This window comes from Heteronotia binoei, chromosome 4 (genome assembly GCF_032191835.1).
Source record: "Heteronotia binoei isolate CCM8104 ecotype False Entrance Well chromosome 4, APGP_CSIRO_Hbin_v1, whole genome shotgun sequence".
NCBI classification, from domain to species: Eukaryota; Metazoa; Chordata; class Lepidosauria; order Squamata; family Gekkonidae; genus Heteronotia; species Heteronotia binoei.
In genome coordinates, this window is record NC_083226.1 from 123,401,698 (window position 1) to 123,426,428 (window position 24,731).

The following is a 24,731-nucleotide window of genomic DNA, read 5'->3' on the forward strand; positions in this document are numbered from 1 at the left end:
ATGCTGTAATTACACCATGAAACAAGGAGTTATAAAGAGGGTAAGAATTACCATAATAACATCTATTCTCATTATATTCTCATTTATATTTTTACAAAACTGCAGAAATATAGACTGCTGCTATTAACCCACATTCTTGCCAACTGAACTGCAAGAGCTCTAGAGAAAGTAATGTCAAATGTGGTGCCATCATTGTTGACCTTAAGTGTAATTGTTCCATCTCCATCTTCAGGTTCAGTTCCATTGACTGAGAGAGATTCAGCACTGAACTCAAACATGCCATGAGCATCATCAGAGGCTTCAATTGTTACTATGATGTGAGAAGCTATTCCCAAGCTGGCTGTAGAGACCAAGTTCCAAGGAAGGGAAAAAAAGGGAAATGCATTATTTGTAGCAGCACTAATAAAAATTTGAAACAGATAGCAAATGCTTGAAAAGTTCTGCAATTTAACATATGGTAGGCAGTATCCTACCATGCCTATCCCTCCACTGCTATAGATTTTCATGATCCCTGAAAGGTTCAGTCCCAGGGTTGCAAGACCCATGACGGTGAAGAGCCACACAGATTGAGGGGCTAGAGTAAGAAGATACAAGGAGTTGAAATCATGCCTCCTTCCTGTTCTGTATGCACAGGTCTACTGAGAAGAGGGGACAATTCCATCCCCTTGTCCTCTTTTCTACTGCCCACCAACCCTCATGGCTGTTTCTCTGAGACTCACAGAGTGGTCTTTCAAATGGTTGCAAGGAGCTGTAGGGATGGAAGCAGGGATTTTTTTCAGCAGGAACGCAGTTCCAGCTGGCTTGGCATCAGGGGTGTAGTCTAATATGCACATGAGTTCCTGCTGAGCTTTTTCTACAAAAAAGTCCTATGCAAAACAATGGTGATGCCAGGGGATGTGGCCTAATATGAAAATGAGCTCCTTCTGGGCTTTTCCTAGGAAAAAAGCCCTGTATTGAAGTGAAGATGGGAAAACTCTGTGAACTTCCCACATGCTGATGGGAGAATACTGTCCAGTGTCCCCAATGAAAAGTCTATGCTAATATTATTTCTGTATGCTAATTAAGGGACAGAATGGAAACTTGTTGGATATCATCTCATCTTCTCCTCACTCCTGCACTTCAGAACACTCCACCTACTCTCCCTTCCTACTACCGCCCTCACACTACATCCCAGAGTTCCCAAGTGTCCCCTGATCTTTGGAAATACTTCATGTGGGACACAAGGTGCTGGGGAGGGATAAGGCAACTCATTGAAGATCTTGCCTGCAAATGCTTCTGCGTTTGCTCACGTACAGATCCATCCATTACTTGCAAGTGAATTAGAAGATACATTTTCCCATTTTTATTATTAAAAATATATTTCGCTTGCTTCAGTTTCTTGGATGATTAGGAAGAAATTTAATTCTGAGCCTGAACAGAATTACAGTACAAACGGCCCCTCTGCAACTAAGTACTTCACTCACATTTTAGCGGTGAAAGCCTTTATTGGTCAGATTATATTGTGAAGGGAAAGTCAATTGCAGATGGAGCTTCAAATAATTTCAGCCCCCAAGTGTCCAGCCATCTGACTTAACAGATAAAATTCAGAAAGTGTATTGAGAGTTGACCAGTAGGAAACAGAGGGGTCGGGAATATATGGATGAGCAAACTGTTATGCTTTGATTCAATTTTTAGCCCCAAGTTCCGGAACACTGCGGAACTCCAAAATTTCCTCTAGCTTTTTCCTGTGCATAGTTCACCATCTTACCAGTCCTAATGTATATATACATACACCATTTCAAAATGGAGTGCAAAATCTGATGAAGGCACATCTTTCCTAACAGTAGCCTTAAAATCCCTCCTAATATGCACTAGCCATGTCCTTCAAACTAGGGCTGAGAACTGCCTGGAAAAAACATTTCCTGTAGTTTTAATGGAGACTTAATGGGATGCTATTTACCCAGTGTGATTGTTTACCTCCATGTCAGCTGCCTTTTCCACACATTTAAGTCTCTATTAAAGGAACAGGAATTTTTTCTTCAAGTCTGTTCGCAAACATACCTTGAACATGAATCAGAGCTTTCAATTTTATTTGCAGCCAAATTAAAGGCCCACTATAGCAGAATACGAGGATGCAGTTTTTAAAATTCACTGTAATTCCCAAATGCCCTTTGTGCATGTCCTACGTCACTCTTGTAAAACAGAGTTATAAAACTGATACAATTAGACCCAAAAATATTTTCATAAAGCCATTGCTAAACATGGTTACTTAATAACATTATGTTTTTATTGGTTTAAGGAAATGACTTCACTCTGGAACACCAGCCACTCATTCAGATTGAAATGGTGCTATTAATAAAGGAAGTTTCAGCTGTAAAGAACAATATGAAAGTAGCAAGACTTTGTGCATTTTTGAGAAGCTAAACATCCAGATAAGGAGAGCCAAGTCTGGGGAAATGCAAGGTTGGGTCCAGTCACCTTTTCCACATTTCCCTTTGACCACCAAAAAAAGTTATGCTGGGGATCATGAGACATAAATCGCTAAAATTACACTGTAATGTGACTTTAAATGATAAATAAATATTCAAAATAAAAAGTTACAAATTTGTTGTGTCATTATTGTAAATCTTATCACATCCAAGGATCCAATATTAAAGAATCTATACAATATAAAGCCAAAATTAATACAAAAAAGTCTACAAAAATTATGAAAATATCCTAAGTGCATAGAAATTCAATATCTGAAGAAACAGTCCATAAGATTATGAGACAAGCCATGTGGGACAAGTGTGTAATAAGGAGGAGGCTGGGGGACATTGACTGGAGACACTGGCTGGATACAATCCACAGACTATGTGCTGTCATGAAAAGAGAGAGAAAAGTGAAATATCATTGGAGATAAAAGAGGGAAAATGAAACCAGTGCCTTGGTTCTGGTGCTACTGAGGATTTTTTTTTTGTTCTCTATATTAAGAAACATTAAAGGAAATACAAGAGGAATTGACAGTATTTTTCTGAAAATGCATTTCTTGAGAACCTGTTCCCCAAAGATTACAAACAAGGACAGAACTGGGTCTGTTATTGTGTTACATCTGCATCTTGACAGAACTCTGAATGGATGAAAGTTTAAACCAGGAAGACTCTGTGATCAAAGCACTTTAGAATATATGTGATGTCACAGAATACTTTAAAAATAAACAATACTCAAAGTGAGAGATAACAAAGCAAACAAGCAAATTCAGACAATTTTTGTAGCAGGCTAGATATTACAACAAAGCTATTTTATTCCTTCCAGAGTAAATTTTACTTTGAAATATGGTAGTTATTCAAAAGTAGACCATTAAAAAAGAGCTTATAAAAGAACAGATGCTGTCTACACTATTTAAGATGCAACTTTATATTTGCTTACCTGGAAGTAAGATTCACTGAATACAGTGGGACACTTTCTGAGTATAAATGTATAGAACTGGATTAGGTATCCTCAACCTTTTTAAGGCTGCCAGCATCTTTGAAATTTTAATAGGGACTGGTGAGTGCAACCCTAAAATGGCTTCCATGGGAATTGGAGTCAACCCCAAAATGGCTGCCTCAAGAGGGGAAGCCAAACAGAAAACCACCCACTCTCTGGGAACAAAGAAATTCTGAAAGGGGAATAGACCCATATACTACATAAAGCTCAGCTACTTACCAGTCCTCCTCATCCTACAGTGGAAAATGTTTTCGTTTGAATGAGGGAAGCCAATAACAAGCCCTGCCTTACAATAGCCCTATCCACTTTCTGAAAAGCTAAATGGGCACCCAAGGAAGTCCTAGTGAGTGCCATGGTGGCCACAGACACCACATTAGGGAACCCGGGTTATCTGCTTAGTAGAGAGTAAATAATTTGCTACAGTGAATCAATGTATCTAATAATAAAGTGGCTGGACCCCATTGCATGGTAAATTAACCCCATTATGCACGGCGTAATGGCTTTCACAAGCTCAATTTCTGTGCATATGGGAGAGAAACAACTATTCAGTCTTCCTGGATACCTGATCAGTCTGGTTCTTTCTAGATCTCTGTTCATCCTTTTTGTGCTCTCTGGATCATTACCACCTTCTAGTGTTAAAGAGTATCTGCTGCTAAAAGGCTACCATTTTAGCATTCTTTTCCTGCATTATCATTAAGGCTCTATCATGGGTTGGTAATGACTTGCTGCTTGCACAGGGGACTACCTTTACCTTTTTTAGGCTATGTTAACTGCATATCCAAAAGAGCTGAACAACTCTTTTACTGGGAGATGATTCATCCCCCCACACTTTTTCCTTCAAGACCTGTTAGTCACAAACAAAGACACTTAGTAAGTTCTGAGCATGAGCAGAGAACCGATCCATTTCTAGTTAATATTTATGGCTATTCTGGGGTTCAGGACAATTCCTCACAAACCCAATGAAACAGACCTCAAAATGGTCTAATTGAGGACTGAAAATATTTCAGAAATGACAAAATCTTGGGAAGAGCTACAATAGTTAAAGAGGGGAAAGGAAAAGGACTAGCCATCCTGTGGAGAGGGAGGATTTTGAGAAGGAGGGATTTCCATATTGATCCCTCCCCCAAGATTACAAGCAGACTACAGTTTGCTAAATAAATGAAATAGTAAACCTGTTCGTCATCAACAAACAAGGTAAGTCTCATTCAGTAGAGTCATGCAGGAGGCAGCGAGAGAGTTCAAGCTCCTGACAACTCACAGAATGCTTCAGGAGATGTTGGGGGGCAGATTTCTGCCCTGCAGCTATTCTTCATGGGTCCCCAGCTTTTGTATTGCAAAATAAATGGTCTGTAAGATGTATCATTCAAGGCATATTGTGATGCACATAGTGCAAACATTAACTTATGGAAATCACAATTGCAGCTATTATGTCAGTTATGACAAACATTTGGGCTAATTCAGCAATCAGATAAGAGAAAAATACAGCTTACCATGTTGATGGACAGCAGGAAGGAAGAACTCCAAGTTCCCATCACCACTACCACTGCCATCACTAAAGAGTTCATCAACTTCAAGAAGACACACACAGATACACACATATAACGTAGATGACAGAAAGCACTTAAAACACTTCCAGAGTAAAAAGATATTCCTGCAATAATTTGGAATCTCACAGAACATTGATAAAGGGGGTGGGGGGAGAGCAAACAAATTGTATAATTTTATGGCATCCAGCTGGAGATATTAAAGCATCGCACAAGGGATTTCAGTTAATTATTACTTTGCTTTATATTGGATCTTTAAAGGTGAAAATGCAAGAAGTTGGAAGAGACAGAGCCTATATGATAAGGACCACTGCAAAATGAGATTAACATGTACTGAAAATGCAAAATAAAACACAAAGGCAACAAAAAAGCTTTAACTGAAGACTGGCTTGCTAAAAGTAGTTTCCCCTTCCCCCCATATTTTAAGCATACCTGTACATATTTTGGCCCCAAATCTCTTTGTGTTAAGAACCAAGTACACACAGAAATAGCACGTTCTGCAGATTTACCTAAGAACAGGTTCTTGATATTTCCTCATCTTACACAAGAAAAACAGCAGTGCTATGCGGAACCTGATTTGACTCAACTCCCTGTCTGAGTTGACATTAAAACTACCAGGGTAGCTAGTAACTGGAATAGGCTATGGGGCATGACAGAGCACATGCTTTACATGCAGAAGACCCCAGGTTTCTCCCTGGTCTCTCCGGTTAAAGAATCTGTTAGGAAGGCTGGAAAATCACTGTCATTCAGAGTAGATAATACAAAGGTAGGTAGACCAACTGCATATTCGTATGTTCATATGTTCAAGAATAATCTAAATGGAGTTTCTCCTAACTGAAAATGACAGAATCTCAACAGTACAAATCTCATTTACAAGACATTTGTAGCTATTCATTATGATTCAGGGGACTGCAAGTGCAGGTTGCAAAGTCACTGCTGAATCAACAGCTCCCCCAAACACGCAGCCTTCCCAAACATCTAGGACTACCTGACAACCTTAACATCTACTTTCTTTGGAATACGTCTGTCTTTAGAAAAAACAGAAATATCCAAAGAATATCTTAATATCTTGAAAAGAGAATTAGAAAGCTAATAATGTCTTTTGGTTTTGGTTGTTGTTTTTTTGAGGGGGGGGGGGGAGAATTTAACTCCAGGTTTGGAAGAACAACTTTCCCAGAATGGTCTAAAGTGCTCACATGTGCAAAAAAAGAGAAAAAAAGTGTGAGTTTTTACCTTTTCCATTTGGATTCAGCAACTCTACTTTAAAAACTTTTTCCAATTCAGGGATAGAATTATCTGTAATGTTAACGATAATGTACTTGTATCTTTCTCCTGGCAGAAATTCCAAGGTGTCTGCAATACCCTGCAGTAAAAAGACCATTTACACTTTTGTTCAAAAAATTTCAATGTACCTGTGTAAAATGCACTGAAGAAAATCAATAAAAATAAAGTATCCATTGTACATCTAGAACATGCATTTTTGTATAAATTTGTTGTTGGTAGGCCAGATTTGAAGGTCCTGTTCTAGGACATTTGAAGTACTTTTTCAGGAAGCCTACATGAATTTACAACAATTCTAGTTGACTCCAATAGTCCTCCCCCCTCCACCAGCCCTCACAAAATAATGAGTAAATTATGACTATTCATTTTGCAGATTGTATTTTAATTAAACTGTTAATCAGTTAGACTTGTGATATGATTCAGAGTTCAGAAGATTAAACCAAACCCAATGACTTCATTACTGGAATTATTTCCCCTGCTATAATTTCATTCAAATTTTGGATGGTGATTCAGTGACTGCCCACCATGATGAGGTCTTACAATGGAGCATTCATGCATAAACATTACACACACAACTACAGATCTGAAATGAGTTAATCATAGGGTTCCCAAATCCCCCGCTAGGCCTGGAGACCCCCGATTTGGAGCCTCCTCCCCCCGCTGGCCATAAAAGGGAAAGCGGGGGGAGGGGAGGGGGAGAACGGCAGCCCTTCCCACCCAGCCCCGATCTCAGCAGCCAGAGCTCTTCCTTTTCTCAGGCTGCTTCCCGCCCCCAGTCAGCTGGCTGGTGAAGGGAGGGGAGCCCAGCCACGAGCCTCGTCACCCCCCCAGTTGGAAGCCCACCACCGAGTGGCCAGGCGGGAGGAGGAGGAGGACGGGAGGCACTGGTGAAGCTGGGATCTGCAGCGGGGGGGGGGGGCGGGCTCTACCTACCCCGACGCAAGAGGAGAGGAGAAGAGAAGCGGGGACATATGAAGCTGCCTTAGAGTACTGAAGTACTCTAAAAATGCAGGAAGGAGAAGCACACGCGCCTTTTCCTCTCTGAATGTTTTTGAAAGATTAGTTCAAAAGTGGAGCAATCTAGGTAATTTCTAATTTGGATGGGTTTACAAATAACAGAAACAAATAGACCCTCTGATTTAATCCTTTACCCCCCTCCCCCGCTCCCCCTAAATCTGCAAACAGATCACTGAGCGCTTGAAGTCCACTACGGACTACATTTCCCAAAATGCTTAGCGAGCGGGCGGTGGAGCGAGCTCGAGTCGTTGCCCGCTATTGGCGGTTGTCTTTGTGCGGAAGAGGCTGCCTGCGTTCCAGAGAGGGGGTGAGTGGCTGCTGACCCTGGAAGGCTTCTAGGATAGGGGCACCGGGGAAAGTGGGGTGCTGCGGATGCAGATTCCTAGATGCATGTGTCTGTTGGAGACCGCTGCTGAGAGCCCTTTTTCCTTCTGTAGGGTCTGATTGTGCTGGGAATGCATGCTCAGCTGTACTTCTGCTGGTTTGTCTCTTCACAAGTTATAGATATGAATAGGGTTGCCAATCCCCAGGTGGAGGCAGGGGATCCCCTGGTTTGGAGGCCCTCCCCCCACTTCAGGATCATCAGAAAGCGGGGGGAGGGGAGGGAAATATCTGCTGGGAACTTTATTATTCCCTATGGAGAGCTATTCCCATAGGAAATAATGGAGAATGGATCCACAAGTATCTGGGGCTCTGCAGGTGCTGTTTTTTGAGGTAGAGGCCCCAAATTTGCAGCGCAGCATCTGGTGCCTCTCCTTAAAATACCCTCCAAGTTTCAAAAAGATTGGACCAGGGGGTCCAATTCTATATGCCCCAAAAGAAGGTGCCCCTATCCTTCATTATTTCCTATGGAAGGAAGGCATTTAAAAGGTGTTCAGTCCCTTGAAATGTGATGGCCAGAACTCCCTTTGGAGTTCAATTGTGCTTGTCACAACTTGCTCCTGGCTCCACCCCCAACGTCTCCTGGCTCCACCCCCAAAGTCTCCTGGCTCCACCCCCAAAGTCCCCAGATATTTCTTGAATTGGACTTGGCAACCCTAGTTAATCATTCGGAGCTTCATTGTGATGTCTTTTCTTATTTATTTATATTGCATATTTTTGCACTAATATGTGCAATATGTGTTTCTACCTTCCTTGGTTCTTCTTTTTTGCCTTTGTATTACCCAAAGCTTAGGAGCACCTGAGAATCAGGACTTACATCTCACTGGATTCTGAGCTGCATTTTTGCTCTTGTCAAAAAACAATATACAATTATTACCCTAAAAGCTCTGATTATGGGGTGTAAACGTATTATTAAAGTTGCTTAATCTCTGCCATTTTCAATTTGCAGCTCATACCTGATAATCTTGAGGACTGAATGCTGTTAGTGAGACTGTTCTGTATTGTACCAGAACTGTTCCAAGCAGGCCTTGTGCACGAACAACAAGCAAGCTGACACGCCCTATTTCTTCCTTCACAGTGATGTGGGGTGCTGTGGTGGCTGGAAGAATAATTTTGTCACTGTCTGGTGGAAGCTGCTCCACAGAGAACTGAAGCAAGCCTGAGAGAAGCAAGATAAAGATATGAGCAATCCTGCCCTTCAGTGAAAATAAGTATTTGTTAATCAAATTTAACCATCCCCAGAAGAGAAGACACACACACATACATGTGCTACCATTCAAGTGTAGTAATAACACTTGGGTAAGTAAAATTAACTCCAGATTAGCATTGTCCTTTCCTTTTAACTCTAAATTGTATCATGTGGTTTGGATTTAAGTTATGTAAATTTTCCAATTTAAAATTTGTTTAAAATGTTTTTGAAAACCATTTCTCCCCCCCAAAAATGGGACCAAAGGCATTTAACAACAATATCATAATAAAATACTATAAATAGCCATTGAAGGAGTCAACTACAATTTTTTAAAAAAATATTTCAAGTTAGAATTGTCTCCACTCCAGTTGCCTTAGGTTGTAATGCCTTCCTAGCTTTCATTCATTCTGTAGCTTTCATTAATCTCCGAACAGAGGTGTTTATGTAATGTCTGTCACAGTTACCATAAGGGTGGTCACTGGCTTTGATGGTGATGTAGGTTGTTTCTTTCTCAGGATCTATGCTTGCTCCACTAGTTGGGGTTGAGCCTATTTTTCCATCTCCAGGAAAAGCAGACACTAACGTCACCTGAAAATATTCATTCAGCTCAGGGATATCATCATCAAGAACAATCAAATTCAAAACCTGGAGAGAAAGAAAGTAGATTTAATCAAAATTATTGACTTAAGACAGAAAAAGTCACCTGAGAATCATCTCACACTAAGAACGTGGCATTTCAGTTTCTGCACTAAATTATTTTTGAAGGTTAAGTACCGGAGATGGGTACAAACTGAATTACAAACCAAAATTCGTCACCAACTGGGCCTGCTTCATGGCTTGCTATCTTAATTTCATGCCATCCCACCCCCACAAACCTCAGGAGAGGCTGAGCACCATAATGGTCAGTAGATTTTACTAAATATTTACTTGTATATAAGTTTCCAGAATTGTTGTTCATTACATCTATGCTTGCAAAGTCTTTTCATCAAAAGATGTGCAGTACAAATTCCCTCCTCTTTACAACTGATCAAGCAAATTTGCTTCATGACTATGTAGGGATTATTATAGTCCCCTGACTGGCTATATTAATACATTCAAAAAACCTACAATGCACAACTTTCCTAATTTCCATGGTGTGGGAAGTTTTTGCAGAACTTCCAGCCTAAACTGGAACTTCCAGCCTAAACTGTGTGCTGATCAGTTTACATTGAGTAAATATAAATATGGATAAGTAATTCTAGGTTGTACATATAGCAATACAGGTTCTAAGGTGAAGACAAATGAAACAAAAATCCATCACAGTTTAAAATGGGTTGTCATGTTAGTCTGAAGCAGCAGAAAAAGTTTGAGTTCAGTGGCACCTCTAAGACCAATAAATCTAACATATAAGCTTTTGTGTGCATGCACACTTCTTCAGGCAAAATGAAATGAAAATTACATGTAGGTAGAGAGTGAACAGTAAATGAGCATACAGCATAACAAAGATGTTTAACAGATTCAAGGACCAAACAGGAATAACAAGTACCGTATTTTTCAGACTATAAGACACACTTTCCCCCCCAAAAAAAGTGGGGGGGGAAGTGTGTGCGTCTTATGGTCCGAAGGTACGTACCTTGCGGGGGGGCGATCTGCTGCCTCTTCCTCCGATCCGGCGCTTCCCCCCGCGCCTGCCTGGCTCCATCTTTGCATCGGCCTTGAATCGCTCCCAGGCCTCCCGTCGCCTCTGGGAGATTCGCGAGCGGCGCTTTGGTGCTCGTTAAGGTCCCCGTGCTGTACTGCTTTTGTTGATGGGGGTGGGCTAAGTCATCCTCCCTCTGCTCCACCCCCGTTTGCTCTGTTGGCTCTATCTGCGCCACCTTCATCACTTTCGGGGTGTGGATCCCCCAGTGGGGTGGGCTCCTGACTCCCTCCGCCGGCTGTTTCTGATAGCCCTGCGCCCCCTCTTTCATTTGATATGTGTCCCGTGTGGGTGCCACCCTCCCGCCGGGAGATGCCGCAAAATGAGCCCCCTTGAGGCTTATGGTGGCAGGGCTCCGGGGAAGCGAGCTAGACTGCTGTTCTTTTGAGGGGTCATAGAGTGTTTCGAGCCCGTCCCTGTGGCATCGGTCCCATCGTTGTGGGACCCAGGGGGCCAGCGCGGCGGCCCGCTGAAGCAGCCTGTCGGTCACTTCCGGGTTCCTGTCCTGCATCTCGACCTGTGTTATTAGTGACAGGCTGCTTCGGCGGGCCGCCGCGCCGGGGGATCCACACCCCGAAAGTGATGAAGGTGGCGCAGATAGAGCCAACAGAGCAAACGGGGGTGGAGCAGAGGGAGGATGACTTAGCCCACCCCCATCAACAAACGCAGTACAGCACGGGGATCTTAACGAGCACCAAAGCGCCGCTCGCGAATCTCCCAGAGGCGACGGGAGGCCCGGGAGCGATTCAAGGCCAATGCAAAGATGGAGCCAGGCAGGCGCGGGGGAAGTGCTGGATCGGAGGAAGAGGCAGCGGATCGCCCCCCCAGGAGGAAGGTGCGTCCTATCCTCCAGAGCGCCTTATAGTCCGAAAAATACGGTATTTTGGTATTTTAAATGCTGGTATTTAAACCCATTTATTTGGGTTTAATATGACAAAACGGAAGATTCATGGGCAGATGTATCCTTAATTGTGGAACACTGAGAGTAATTAATAGGGATGGGCATGAATCTTTTCAGTTAACAATCTGGCTCAAAGTTCATAGTTTGTGATGCAGTGCAGCTTGCAAAAGCCATTTAAACAACTTTTGCCAAGGTACACTGTAAGCTCCTGGAGGATTGGCTATATCAGGGGTGTGTAGCCTAATATACAAAGGAGTTCCCGCTACAAAAAAAGTCCTAGAAGACACCAAGTCTGAGGGGAGTGAATGCCTCTACTTGGGTGAGTGGGTGGGAAGACAGCAAGGGGGGGCACTCACTCAAATCCTTTTTCTAGACCCCACTATTTCTCACAATGGGCCTTATTCCTAGTTCATAATATAAAATTACACATACATTTTACATACAATATCTGAATCTTTATTGAGGTTTCTGAAAGATTGCTATAATTAGATATTGGACATATTTTACTCACAGTGTATCTTTCTAGTTGTTGGTTTCTACCACTGTAATTTTTTTTGTCTGTTACAATCTGGTTGAGGACAGGCAGACACTCTTTGAACCAGGGATCACTCTCTGCACAGGTTGCTTCCTGCTAGTTGCAGGCCTGACTGGGATGGCTTATACTGCATCAGGTTAAACTAAGATGCAAAAGGAGACAACCAGCCTTTTGGTATAGCTGAATATATACCTGAAGAAAAGTGGGGGGGATTCTGTTTTATTCAGATTTAGCTATACTGGGTAGCTGATCAGATTCTCTGATCTATGCAGCTAAAATAATACCCACAAAACACTGGTAAGGTATTGTTTTAGGGTTGGGGGGAGGTTTGGCCTGCTTTATGCTGAAAATACACCCCTATTCCACATTGTGGAATACACATTGTGACACACATTGTGACACACCAAGCCTCAGTAAAGTATAGAGAAAAGAAGGCTTCTGAATGTTGAAGGAAGTAGCAGGTTATTCAATTTAAAGCTAGCATTTACCTCCGATCTTTCCATAGGATGGAAAATAATTATTCCACTGCTGTTTGCAAAATCAGCAACAAAGAAATTAACTCCCTCAGAATCTATCTGAGAGATACTGTAATGCACAAAAACATAATCCAGAGCTCCTCTGGTCCGTTCAACCACACAGGATACAATAGAACCCTCCTCGGATACCTAAAAGTAAATACCATAAAGTTAACATTTCAATAAAACTGGAAGAATTTTGTTTTGAGATATGAGTAATTTTAGTGTCAATACATACTTACCTTTCTTCCCACCATTAAACCAGGGTTAGAGTCCTGGTTTCTGGCCATGGTGAACTAATCCTGGTTAATCTGGACACCTCCTCTGGTATGGTCCACGTAAGGAGGAGGCAAGAATGAAGCACATGCGAGAACACGGTAGCAAATCAAGTTTGTTTGGTTTGTCACCTTAATGTAATATCTGGACATAGCTATATTACATCAGGTCTCTGGCATTGTTACAATTTTGTTACATTTCTTACCTCAGGAATACATGCTCCTGTGAAACCAAACAGACCATTGGCATTATCACTTTTCTGTATTCTTAATACTACAGTTGTGTTCTCATTTGAAATTCGTGCGCCTCCATGGACAGAAATGAGCTTAAGAATGAACACCTCCTCTCCTTCTTCCTCTTTGTCATCTCTGGCAGAAACAATGAATGACTTATTTGTTTCTCCTTGTCGATATTCTAAGTACCCAGAGATGGGGTGCAAATCAGCCCTTGCTGGTGTGGTATGTAGCTCATAGATTTCTCCCTTGGCCAATTTGCGTTCATAAAATCTCATGTCTTGGATCAGTCCTTTGTACCTGCTACCACCGCCTATGCCAGCACCAACTCTTGTTATTCCTGGTCCTGAAAAGGAAGCATCTTTGTAACCCACTTGCAAAACAATTTTTTTAAAAAGAACTAAATTACCTGTCACCCGGGTACTCCCCTTAGTTTATTAGATCTTAATCATTTATGCTGTATTTTACCACCTAAAATGGAAGATTATTTATTTAGTATCCCACCTTCCCCCAAAAGTGGGCTCAGGGAAGGTCACAACACACATGAAAGCTCATACACTGCCACAAATTTTGTTTGTCTTTATGGTACTACTGAACTCTTGCTCTTTTCTGCTGCTACAGACAGACTAACATGTCTACCCATCTTGTTTAAGAATGCATTATCAAATTATAAACAAATTATAGCACATTAATTGTTGCCTAAACTATTTACATTTTTGTAAATATATCTTGAAAATACTGTATTCATACAATTTTTTAGTGTTCAACTTTCCTAATTTTTCAATTAGAAAAACTGAAAAAGTTCTCAGACTTTTGCATATTATGCCTTTTGAACGTTGCCTTAATTACTCATTTTAAAAGAAAAAATATTTCATAGGAGTTTCTTTTTAGTGTTCCCCTAAATTTTTCAATTTTTGCATTGGGAAAACTGGGGGGAAAGCCTCAACAGGGGGGGAGCAATTTTCTTTCCCATTTTTCCCAGAACCTCACATCTCTATGCTCATATGTGTGTTTTTCTTTTCATTTGCAGAAAATAGAAATTCAACAACTTGCAGGGCTTTCTTTCTGCAGGAGCCCATAGGAGCAGAGCTCCACCTGGGCTGGCCAGGTCTCCAGCTGGCCCAACGCACCCTGCAGCAGGCATGTGCTCCCAGGCCAGGCAGTATGGTCTAATATGCAAATGAACTCCTACTGGGCTTTTTCTACCAAAAAAAGCATTGACAACATGCATTTATATATGATACACACAAAAAAAGCCCTTATCAACACCCCAACTTGTTGACTTTTATGTTGCTAAAAAAAGTTGGGGCCTGTCAAAATTCCTAAAGACAGAGAAAGGTCTCTAAATGGTACACAGCTTACCATCAGCAATTGCTTCTCCTTTGAGGCTCTTAATGCTTCCAGGTACTGGATTTCCATCAATGAAAAATTCAATTATGCCGTCATCCAGTGTAAGGAGAAGGTGCAGCCAAGTATTTTCATCCAAATTTTTTGTTACTGTGATCTTGGCCACAAATGTTACATTAGACTGCAGTGGCGTATAATGAAGTTTTAAAGAAATGTGGGATTCATTTGTGTAGATTTGCACTCCAAAATACATGGTTCCATTTCCATTTTCCTTTGAGATTATAAATCCATCACTCTTGGCACTAGGAATCACCCAGACTGAAAATGTAAAGTTGGCAAGTGTTCTGTTCTTACTGATGTGGAACTCAGGCTCAATGACCCCAAATGAATCCTCTTCACCACTAAAGTACAAAGCATCTGTTCCAGTGTGACGACGACGCATGTGAGGCTGTGACTGCACTGAACTTGAAAACTTTCCCAGCAACAAACAATCGATCATCAGAGGAAGCCCTTCCCTGAATATTCCAGACAGTATTTCCCAGCCAACTTGGACATCTCCAAAAGTTCCCTGCTGCCTCCATATCGTAAAGTTGGTAACATTGGACATATCATCTTCAGAGAAAACATCTTCAGAAATCTCCCTCTCCTGGCTTTCAGGATCTAGGATGAAGACTCCGAAGGGGTCATCATTAAATGGGATAATTACTGTCACTGTAAGGTTGGTTTCAGATAAGTGGCCACCAGGACCTGGAGACCCACCTAAAATATATATAAAAACAAAGGTTAGCTCATGTACCACTCTCTTAAATGACACTGGTATCATCAGCCAGAAGCATACATAGAGCAATATTTAAAAATAGGACAAAGATTTCTGTGGCAACTAAATAACCAAGGATTAATTTGCACAATCAAATCAAGCTATGAAGCTTTTGGAATATTTTATTTAATGTGGCAGATTTTAATGCCTCACCTCTCCTTGCAAACCCTATACCTTTCTACACATAAATTAAAAGGCTAAGCTGAACTCTTAACACCAACATGACATTTCTTCATACACATGGAGGTTAATTTATAGGGAAGCATTAAAAACCCAAAATTACCTTACCACTAGCAATAGTATGCTCCAGAAAAAGCTTTTATCTCTTGAGTCTGCTGATTCAGTAAACTGAATCTTTGTAATTTATTTTGACAAATGCTTTCTCAAGCAACAGACTTCTTTTTAAAAAGCAGTGCACAGTGACTATTTTTAAAAGTGGATTTTAAGCAACATTTCTTCAATAAAACCCACTACTGTAAAACAGACTACTGTATCCGCCCCATGGCGCACAGTGGTAAAGCTGCAGTACTGCAGTCGGAGCCCTCTGCTCATGACTTGAGTTTGATCCCAGCGGAAGATGGTTCAGGTAGCCAGCCTTCCATCCTTCTGAGGTTGGTAAAATGAGTACTCAGCTTGCTGGGGGGGAAGTGTAAATGACTGGGGAAGGCAATGGCAAACCACCCCGTAAAAAGTCTGCCGTGAAAATGTTGTGAAAGCAACGTCACCTCAGAGTCGAAAATAACTGGTGCTTGCACAGGGGACTACCTTTACCCTTTTAATACTACTGTACATAAATAGATCAAGGTGTTTCCCGCTTTCTATAGAACTCTTTTAGATTCAAGAAAGGGAAAGCCCACTATACCTGTAGCATTCACTAGCTTAAGTATATAAAATTCATTGAATTCTGGAATTTTATCTGATATAGCGTGAAGAGTGATGGTCTTTGATCCTTCACCATCTCTGAACCATACAATTCCAGAGACCTCATAGAATTCTTCTCCTGGGTCCAAAGCAGAACCATTCTCAAACAGCTGCCAGGTCAAGGAAACATTCCCAAAGTAACCTCTATGCCTCAGAATCCTGTACAAGAGATCAGACATAGTGAGTACTTTTATTCAACAGTTGTAAAAAGAAAACAATACCAACACAGGTCATAATTACTCACATAATCGTGTAATACATCTATGATACCTTTTAGAAAGGAAGAAAATAAGAATATAAGAACCCTGCTGGATCAGACCAGTGGCCCATCTAATCCAGACCAGTGGCCCATCTAATTCTTACATTCTGGCCCACCAGTTACTCTGGAGGGCCTACAACTAGGCACAGAGGCTGAGGCCTTCTTCTGATGTTGCCTCCTGCAGCTGGTATTCAGAGGTTTACTGCCTCTGGATGTGAAAGTTACCTTAGTGATCATAGCTAGTAGCTACTGACAGTGTCTAAGCCTGATTCACATTTGCAGCCCAGGTTCTTTTTCCTATTTCCACACAGGATCATGGTGTTCTCATGCACTCTTCTCCCCCAACCTTCCTGAAATCTTTGCAAAACCTGCTTTACAATGATCTTTTTGGAAAAGTTGCACCAAAGCCAACATGGCTACCATGTGAGTGGCTAAGTTTGGCTCTTACCCTATTCCATGTATATTAGTGTCATGTTCACTGTCCCAAAGACTAGGCTTGGCAAAGGGGGGGGGGGTACTCTCCAACTCATACTAGAAAGGTTCACAGGTTAGTTAAAGGAAGATTAGACAGGAACTGGAATGGCTACTTTGCTACAGTATTTGGTCTTTCAGGAAGAAGCTGTACAACAGAGCTCATTATGCCCCTTTTTATTGTATGTCTGCATTCAAGAAAGGTTTGTGGAGTGCTCTGTTTTGATCATTCCAGTATAATAATACATAAATTCTACAAGGATCTCTCATATCAGCTAAGCCATTCAAAGAGCATCAGTCACATTCTAAAAGCAAAACAAAATGGGAGGGGAATCCAGAAGCAACAATTATGAAACACACACACATGTAGGGTTGCCAAGTCCAATTCAAGAAATATCTGGGGACTTTGGGGGTAGAGCCAAGAGACATTGGGGGTGAAGCCAGGAGCAAGGTTGTGACAAGCATAATTGAACTGGGAGTTCTGGCCATAATATTTAAAGGGACTGCACACCTTTTAAATGCCTTCCTTCCATAGGAAATAATGAAGGATAGGGACACCTTCTTTTGGGGCACATAGAATTGGACCCCCTGGAGCAACTCCTATGAAACTTGGAGGGTATTTTGGGGAGGGGCACCAGATGCTACGCTGCAAATTTGGGACCTCTACCTCAAAATATAGCCTCCACAGAGCCCCAGATACCTCCGAATCCATTCTCCATTATTTCCTCTGGGAATACACCTCCATAGGGAATAATAAAGTTCCCAGAAGATATTTTCCTCCCCTCCCCCCGCTTTCTGATGACCCTGAAGTGGGGGAAGGGCCTCCAAACCGGGGGATCCCCTGCCCCCACCTGGGGATTTAGCAACACAACAGAGAAACACGGATATGTGGAGCAGGGTAAAGGTACAAAAACCTCTGCGAAAACCGGGGGATCCCCTGCCCCCACCTGGGGATTTAGCAACACAACAGAGAAACACGGATATGTGGAGCAGGGTAAAGGTACAAAAACCTCTGCGAAAACCAGCTTCAACAATGAAGAAATTTAAGTGTAATTTACAAAACACTTATAACACAACTAAACATATCAAAAGTGAAGTAAATCACAATTTAAAGTGACAGAACACTGACCACACCCATATCCATAGTACTTAAGGCTTTAAGCATGAAATGTCTTGAACTGAAGATCCCGGCTGTGGTGAAAAAAGGTCGATATTCAAACGGAGTGCAACGCTCCAATCTTTTTGTTGAACAGATGAGCAGAATGATGTAATGCAGCAAGGCATCAGAACGCGACAAGAGTTGCGCTATTTTCTCTGTTTCACATAGTGCTTCAATGAGCTTCAAGAGTACATTACTAAAATTCTTTCCTAGGAGAGCAATGCTTCAATATTCAATATTCTTAAAGAGAATCTCTAAGAATTTCCTGGATGAGGCAAATTGTTTAGACCCCTTTCATTTTGGCTTTAGGCCTAGCTATGGGAATAAAACAGCCTTGGTTGACCTGGTGGGTGACTTGTGCCAGAAGATGGACAGAGGGAGTGCAACTCTGTTGATTCTCCTGGACCTATCAGTGGTTTTCAATACCACTGATCATGGTATCCTTCTGGACCACCTATCTGGACTGGGCGGCACTGCTCTGCAGTGGTTCCAGTTCTACCTAGGGGATACATTTCAGAAGATGATGCTAGGGGACTGCAGCTTAGCCAACTGGTGTCTGGCCTGTGGGGTCCCACAAGGTTTCATCTTGTCCCCTGTTATGCTACAATAAAATCTGTTTAAAAGTGCTACTGGACTCATTGCTATTTTGCAGCAACAGACTAATACAGCTAACTTCTCTGGATCTTGTCTCCTATGCTCTAACATCTACATGAAACTACTGGGTGAGGTCATCTAGAGATTTGGTTGCATTGTCACCAATATGAAGATAATGCTCAGTTCTGTCTCACACTGCCCGCTGATCCTGGGAGGCTGTAGGAATCCTGAACTGGTGCCTGGAGGCAATGAGTAGATGAAAGCTAATAAACAGTAGCTTAATCCCAACAAGACCAAAGTGCTACTGGTGAGCAGAAGGTCTGACCTAGGATTTAATGTGTCACCCATTCTGGATGGGGTTGCACTCCCCTTGAAGGAACAGGTCTGATACCTGGGGTTTTTCCTAGAGTCAGGCAATTGTGGCCAACAGTGGCTTTTACCAACTTCAACTGGTTAGCCAGCAGTGGTCTTTCCTGGACAGAAAAGATCTTGCCACTGTGGTGCATGCCATGATTACATTATTAGGTCACTACAGTGTGTTGTACATTGGGCTGCCCTTTAAAAGTATTTAGAAACTTCAGTTGGTACAGAATGCTGCTTCTAGGATGTTGGCTGGAGTGGGTTGTAGGGACTATATCACTCCAGTCTTGGCTTATCTACACTAGCTTCCAGTTTGTTTACAGACAAAATTCAAGGTGTAAGTCTTGACCTTCAAAAGCCTATGCTTTGGGATCAACATAACGAAAAACTGCCTAATCCCTTACAAAACCACCCAACCATTAATGGTCATGTTTGGAGTTTGTGCTTTGAGTGCCCCTGCCCTCTAAGAACAGATGGGTGGCAACCTGGGAAAGGACCTTCTTAGTAATGGCACCAAACCTCTGGATCTCTCACCAGGGAGATTTGTTGGTCCCCTTCTGCTGCTGTCTTCTACCAGCAGATGAAGACTTGTTTCTTTTGGCATTCCCTCCATGATCCTTCCTTTCTAACCAGTGTTTTTATGTCTTGTACATATTTTAACTGTTTTGTATGCATTTTAACTCTGCCTTTTAAAAATTATTTTAAAGACTTATGTTTAGGAGGGGGATTTGATTTGAACAGTTTTATAATGCAATTTTGTCTTGTAGCTGCCTTGGTGGCCCTCTTGAAAGGGCAGAAAAGCAGGATATAAATAATATTTATGGATTATGACAACTGTGTCTAAAACTATAAAATGAGAGGGAGCTCTAAACACCCACTTCCAATGAAGGCTCTCAAGAAATCAACACCACATACCAAAACCTTTTTCAAAAGATGCAAATGTTTAAAAACTTTCCAGGGTATCAATTTTGAGATAGAACTGACTTGCAGGAAAAAGTTTTCTCCCCAGATACTTATGAGAAAAGACAAAGAGTATTTTGTTGAATACTACTCACAAAAAATTATTGGTTTTTCCTTCTTCCACGACTTTGACTGTAGATTCCAATGAAAAAATGCCATTTGGGTCATCATTAGCTTCAATAATTACTGCTGCCATGCCAGATCCATAGACTACCGTGTCTCCTAAACAACAGGGGTTTTGTTTAAATATAATGCTAAAATCAGATTTATATATGAAAATAAATCTACTTCTTATATTCATATTTTTCCAAATTTAAGACTTTAAATAGCTAGGATCTGGTTTAAATGATCTCCTTGTGGAACAAAAACACACCTCGCCACCACCACCCAGCACGCCTGTCCTATCTCCAGCCCCTACAGAGTACATAAGCACAATGATTGCTTAAGGCTTATGCATCAAATTCTATAAGCAGAGGCCAGAGTCACAGAGCTGAATCACAGTATCAGGTTTTTGTACTCTTTTTTAACCCAGCAGATTCAAAAGTGGCTAACAAATGTATTAAAATAATCAAATTGTAAGCTATACCAATAAAAAAAAATCTAAACAATTGATTAAGAATAATTGGACACAATCAGACAAAAATGAGCATCAACAATTCAGATCCACCCAACATTATTTTTAAACCCACCAAACCAGAGCACACTTTGGGCCTAAAACATTAAAATTCTATCTGTGTTGATTGTACATAAACATTATACTTGTGCATAGACTACAATAGGCCACAAGGAGTGACAGGAAAATCTGGTGGGCGAGACAGGAAGGCACAATCTTGCTCTTCCATCACCCAGAATGAGAAGATTTTTCAAACTAGCCTTAAAAGTTAGGGAAGCTGAGATAGCCTATGAAAATAGAAAACATATAAGGTCACAATCAACAATGGGTTTTATGCTTCATTTTTGGACTTGCTCTTATTATCCACTACAAAACAGGGGAAACTATCCTCATAAGGGGCACAAGAATTTTTACTTTTTTTATAGCCAACCAATGTGAATCTTTGGGTAATAGCCTTCAGAGTTCACAAATCTGAGTGAACAGCATTAATACAAGGTACAATAAACATGCCACTATATGGAAGCCATGAAGGTATGAACATAAGAACATAAGAGAAGCCATGTTGGATCAGGCCAATGGCCCATCCAGTCCAACACTGTGTCACACAGTGGCCAATATGTGTGTGTGTGTGTGTGTATACATATACACACACACATATATATATACTGTGGCTAATAGCCACTGATGGACCTCTGCTCCGTATTTTTATCCAATCCCCTCTTGAAGCTGGCTATGCTTGTAGCCGCCGCCACCTCCTGTGGCAGTGAATTTCACATGTTAATCACCCTTTGGCTGAAGAAGTACTTCCTTTTATCCGTTTTAACCTGACTGCTCAGCAATTTCATTGAATGCCCACAACTTCTTGTATTGTGAGAAAAGGAGAAAAGTACTTCTTTCTCCACTTTCTCCATCCCATGCATAATCTTGTAAACCTCTATCATGTCACCCCGCAGTCGACGTTTCTCCAAGCTAAAGAGCCCCAAGTGTTTTAACATTTCTTCATAGGGAAAGTATTCCAAACCTTTAATCATTCTAGCTGCCCTTTTCTGAGCCAGTTTGGTGTAGTGGTTAAGTGAGCAGACTCTTATCTGGGAGAACCGGGTTCGATTCCCCACTCCTCCACTTGCACCTGCTGGAATGGCCTTGGGTCAGCCATAGCTCTGGCAGAGGTTGTCCTTGAAAGGGCAGCTGCTGTAGAGCCCTCTCAGCCCTACCCACCTCACAGGGTGTCTGTTGTGGGGGAGGAAGGTAAAGGAGATTGTGAGCCGCTCTGAGACTCTGAGTGGAGGGTGGGATATAAATCCAATATCATCTTCTATCTTCTTCTACTTTTTCCAATACTATAATATCCTTTTTGAGATGCGGTGACCCGAATTGTACACAATATTCCAAATGAGACCGCACCATCGATTTATACAGGGGCATTATGATACTGGCTGATTTGTTTTCAATTCCCTTCCTAATAATTCCCAGCATGGCGTTGGCCTTTTTTATTGCAATCGCACATTGTCTTGACATCTTCAGTGAGTTATCTACAACGGCCCCAAGATCTCTCTCTTGGTCAGTCTCTGCCAGTTCACACCCCATCAACTTGTATTTGTAGCTGGGATTCTTGGCCCCAATGTGCATTACTTTGCACTTGAACTTTGCACATGAACCTCATCTGCCACATGAACCTCATCTGCCACACTCACCCATTACGCTAAAAGAATAATGCCAAATAATACATTGCACAATGCAATCACAATGCTAAGGACTGCATTTAATCTCTTGTAAATTCACCCCTCTGTTTATGCTTATCATTTTATCTCTTCTGCTCCATGTACTTCAATTCGAGAGAGGATTATTAATAAATTTTACATTTGGATATGTTTGTTTCACCTTTCTAATAATCTAACATAAGTAATGAAAGCTGAACCAGTTCTGTACAAGGACAGCCAGAAAACAAGTCAGCTGTCATTTCTCATGTGTTTCTAATAAAGCAGTATTACAATTAGGCATAAATTCTTTTATGTGAGGTTAATGGCAACAGGAGTACTCTAATGATCATTCCTTTCCAAAAACAATATCACAAAAGCAACAGCTGCTTAGTTTACAGAGATCAAATAAATCATTTCGACCTGTAGAGTTGAAGAGAATGATATAAAAAGTCTCATCCGACTCAGGGACATCATCATCATTGATAAACAGGGTTATATTCTGTTCTCTTATCCCAACATCAAATAAAAGCACTCCACTCTGTTCACTAAAAATGAAGTCTTCCTCTTCAGCACTGGCTCCTCCATTAACAGTGGCATATAAAACTGAAGCAACAGGAGCATCAGAGCCATTCCTTAGTACTACAAAATTAGCAATGCTGCCTTCTTGGACCTTCACAATAACAGGATCTGAAACATAAAAATATGGACAAATAAAGCCACCAGAACCTTAAGCCTTCTATATAGATTTGTCCCTAGGATAAAGAAGGAAAATCTAATACCATTGCAAAAAAAAAAAAAAGAGGGAGAGTATGTGTGATAAAGCCAGTAAATGTGCTATTCATATTTATCCTGTTCTAAAGAAGGTGGTTATTCCCTTAAGAGTGGACATTTTAAATGAAAGCTACAGAAAACATCTCTTACCATCAAAATAAATTGGATCATCATTTTGGGTAATTTGTAGGACTGCACTAGTTCTATTCCCCATTCTTGCACCCCCTGTAGCATTGAAAAGATTAATGGTGAATACTTCCATTTCTTCAGGTAACTGAGGGGGGGAAACAAAGCAAATTTATGTTATTTCTAAAGATAATGGAATGGAAGAACTGTAATGCACTGATGTTTATAAATAATGGTGCGTTCGCCCCACATCATGAGGCTTTTAAGACAACCATAGAACTCTATTGCATAAAGTATGGGACACCTTTACCTTCAGCTTTTTAACCTGGACTGGAGTTTTCCCACTTTCATTATTTCCCTGTAATTCTAAATATTTTGTTTCTTTTCATAATGAAAGATGAGAACCTCACAGAGTATGAAGAATTCTTAAAAATGTCAGTAATAGACACACGGCTGCTCCATACCTGATGTTCAAAATCTCCCTAGATAGGAGTATATATTTCTAATTTTAATTTTACATTTATGTTGGTACAAGCAGACATGTTTCACAAATTACTATAATTTGATATATGTAAAATTCAGTTTGCTCACCTTTATTTTAAGTCTGCAAAATAACTGGTTAGCAACCAGAGAGAACATAAAAATCCTGAAGTCTCATATCCTGCTTCAGAGTTTGCGAGTTGGTTTATCACTGGCCATTCACTGTAACAGTACTACATTCTAACTCATGCCTTTATGCACCCGCATCAGTATGATTCTCTGAGCTTTGCTTTCAACTGAAAGCTAATGCCCATTCTTTGTCCAGTTGTTCCATGCAGTATATCTCACTCATATATAGCTGATTTGAGCATACATATGCCTTCAGTTGTTTACTCAGTCAGGAGTGTGCGCTTGGTATATACCAAGCTGAATAAATACCCCCAAAATACTTTATCGGTATCTTTTGGGTATTTATTCAGCCAATTTATTTATTTACTTATTTGATTTCTAAACCTCCTTCCCCTTTAACTGGGCTCAGGGCAGTTTACAACTTTCTAATACAGTACTAAAATACCATAATTAAATTTACATAATTTAACTTAGCTACAAATAATTCAATCAATTAAGACAAAAAACATTAAAATAGTGCAGTCTGCTCTACAGATGACATTAAATAGTATATATTCCTTTCCTCCAGGAGTGGGGCAGATAATGGGGACAGATATGGAGGTAACTACTGCTGTCCTCAGCCATTAGCCTGGGGGAACATCTTTGTCTTGCATGCCCTGAGGAACTGTATTAGGTCCCACAGGGCAAGGATGTCACCAGGCAGAGAGTTCACATAAATGCCTTCAGTTTGCTTGCTGAGTCAGGCTGGCAATACTGGTATTCAGCAATATTTGGGAATACTAATATTTTCCAGATCCAACAGATCTGAATCAGTAAAAAACTTGTTTTTTGCACACCTCTATACTCAACCCTTGATGATTTTTTGCACACCTCTATACTCAACCCTTGATGATTTTTTGCACACCTCTATACTCAACCCTTGATGATTCACAACTGAATGAGTGAACTGACTTCACAGGGAAAAACACATTTAAATACGACAGTTCAGTTGCTTGAACTCTGATAACTCTCTCATTTATGCATGTGA

General features: G+C 41.0%; 1 protein-coding gene across 3 annotated transcripts in view; it reads right to left on the minus strand.

The window, feature by feature from the left end:
- ADGRV1 (adhesion G protein-coupled receptor V1) overlaps positions 1 to 24,731 on the minus strand; it is a 556,327-nt gene that overhangs the window by 478,528 nt on the left and 53,068 nt on the right. For all 3 annotated transcript variants that reach the window (XM_060235701.1, XM_060235702.1, XM_060235700.1), the window contains exons 16-27: positions 23,120 to 23,243; positions 22,619 to 22,885; positions 19,981 to 20,107; positions 16,024 to 16,241; positions 14,360 to 15,103; positions 12,970 to 13,343; positions 12,462 to 12,638; positions 9,324 to 9,504; positions 8,627 to 8,829; positions 6,225 to 6,354; positions 4,938 to 5,015; positions 201 to 340 (exon numbers count right to left, since the gene is read on the minus strand). In XM_060235701.1, the coding sequence (XP_060091684.1) occupies positions 201 to 340; positions 4,938 to 5,015; positions 6,225 to 6,354; positions 8,627 to 8,829; positions 9,324 to 9,504; positions 12,462 to 12,638; positions 12,970 to 13,343; positions 14,360 to 15,103; positions 16,024 to 16,241; positions 19,981 to 20,107; positions 22,619 to 22,885; positions 23,120 to 23,243 (2,763 nt within the window). The remainder of the gene's footprint in view (positions 1 to 200; positions 341 to 4,937; positions 5,016 to 6,224; positions 6,355 to 8,626; positions 8,830 to 9,323; positions 9,505 to 12,461; positions 12,639 to 12,969; positions 13,344 to 14,359; positions 15,104 to 16,023; positions 16,242 to 19,980; positions 20,108 to 22,618; positions 22,886 to 23,119; positions 23,244 to 24,731) is intronic.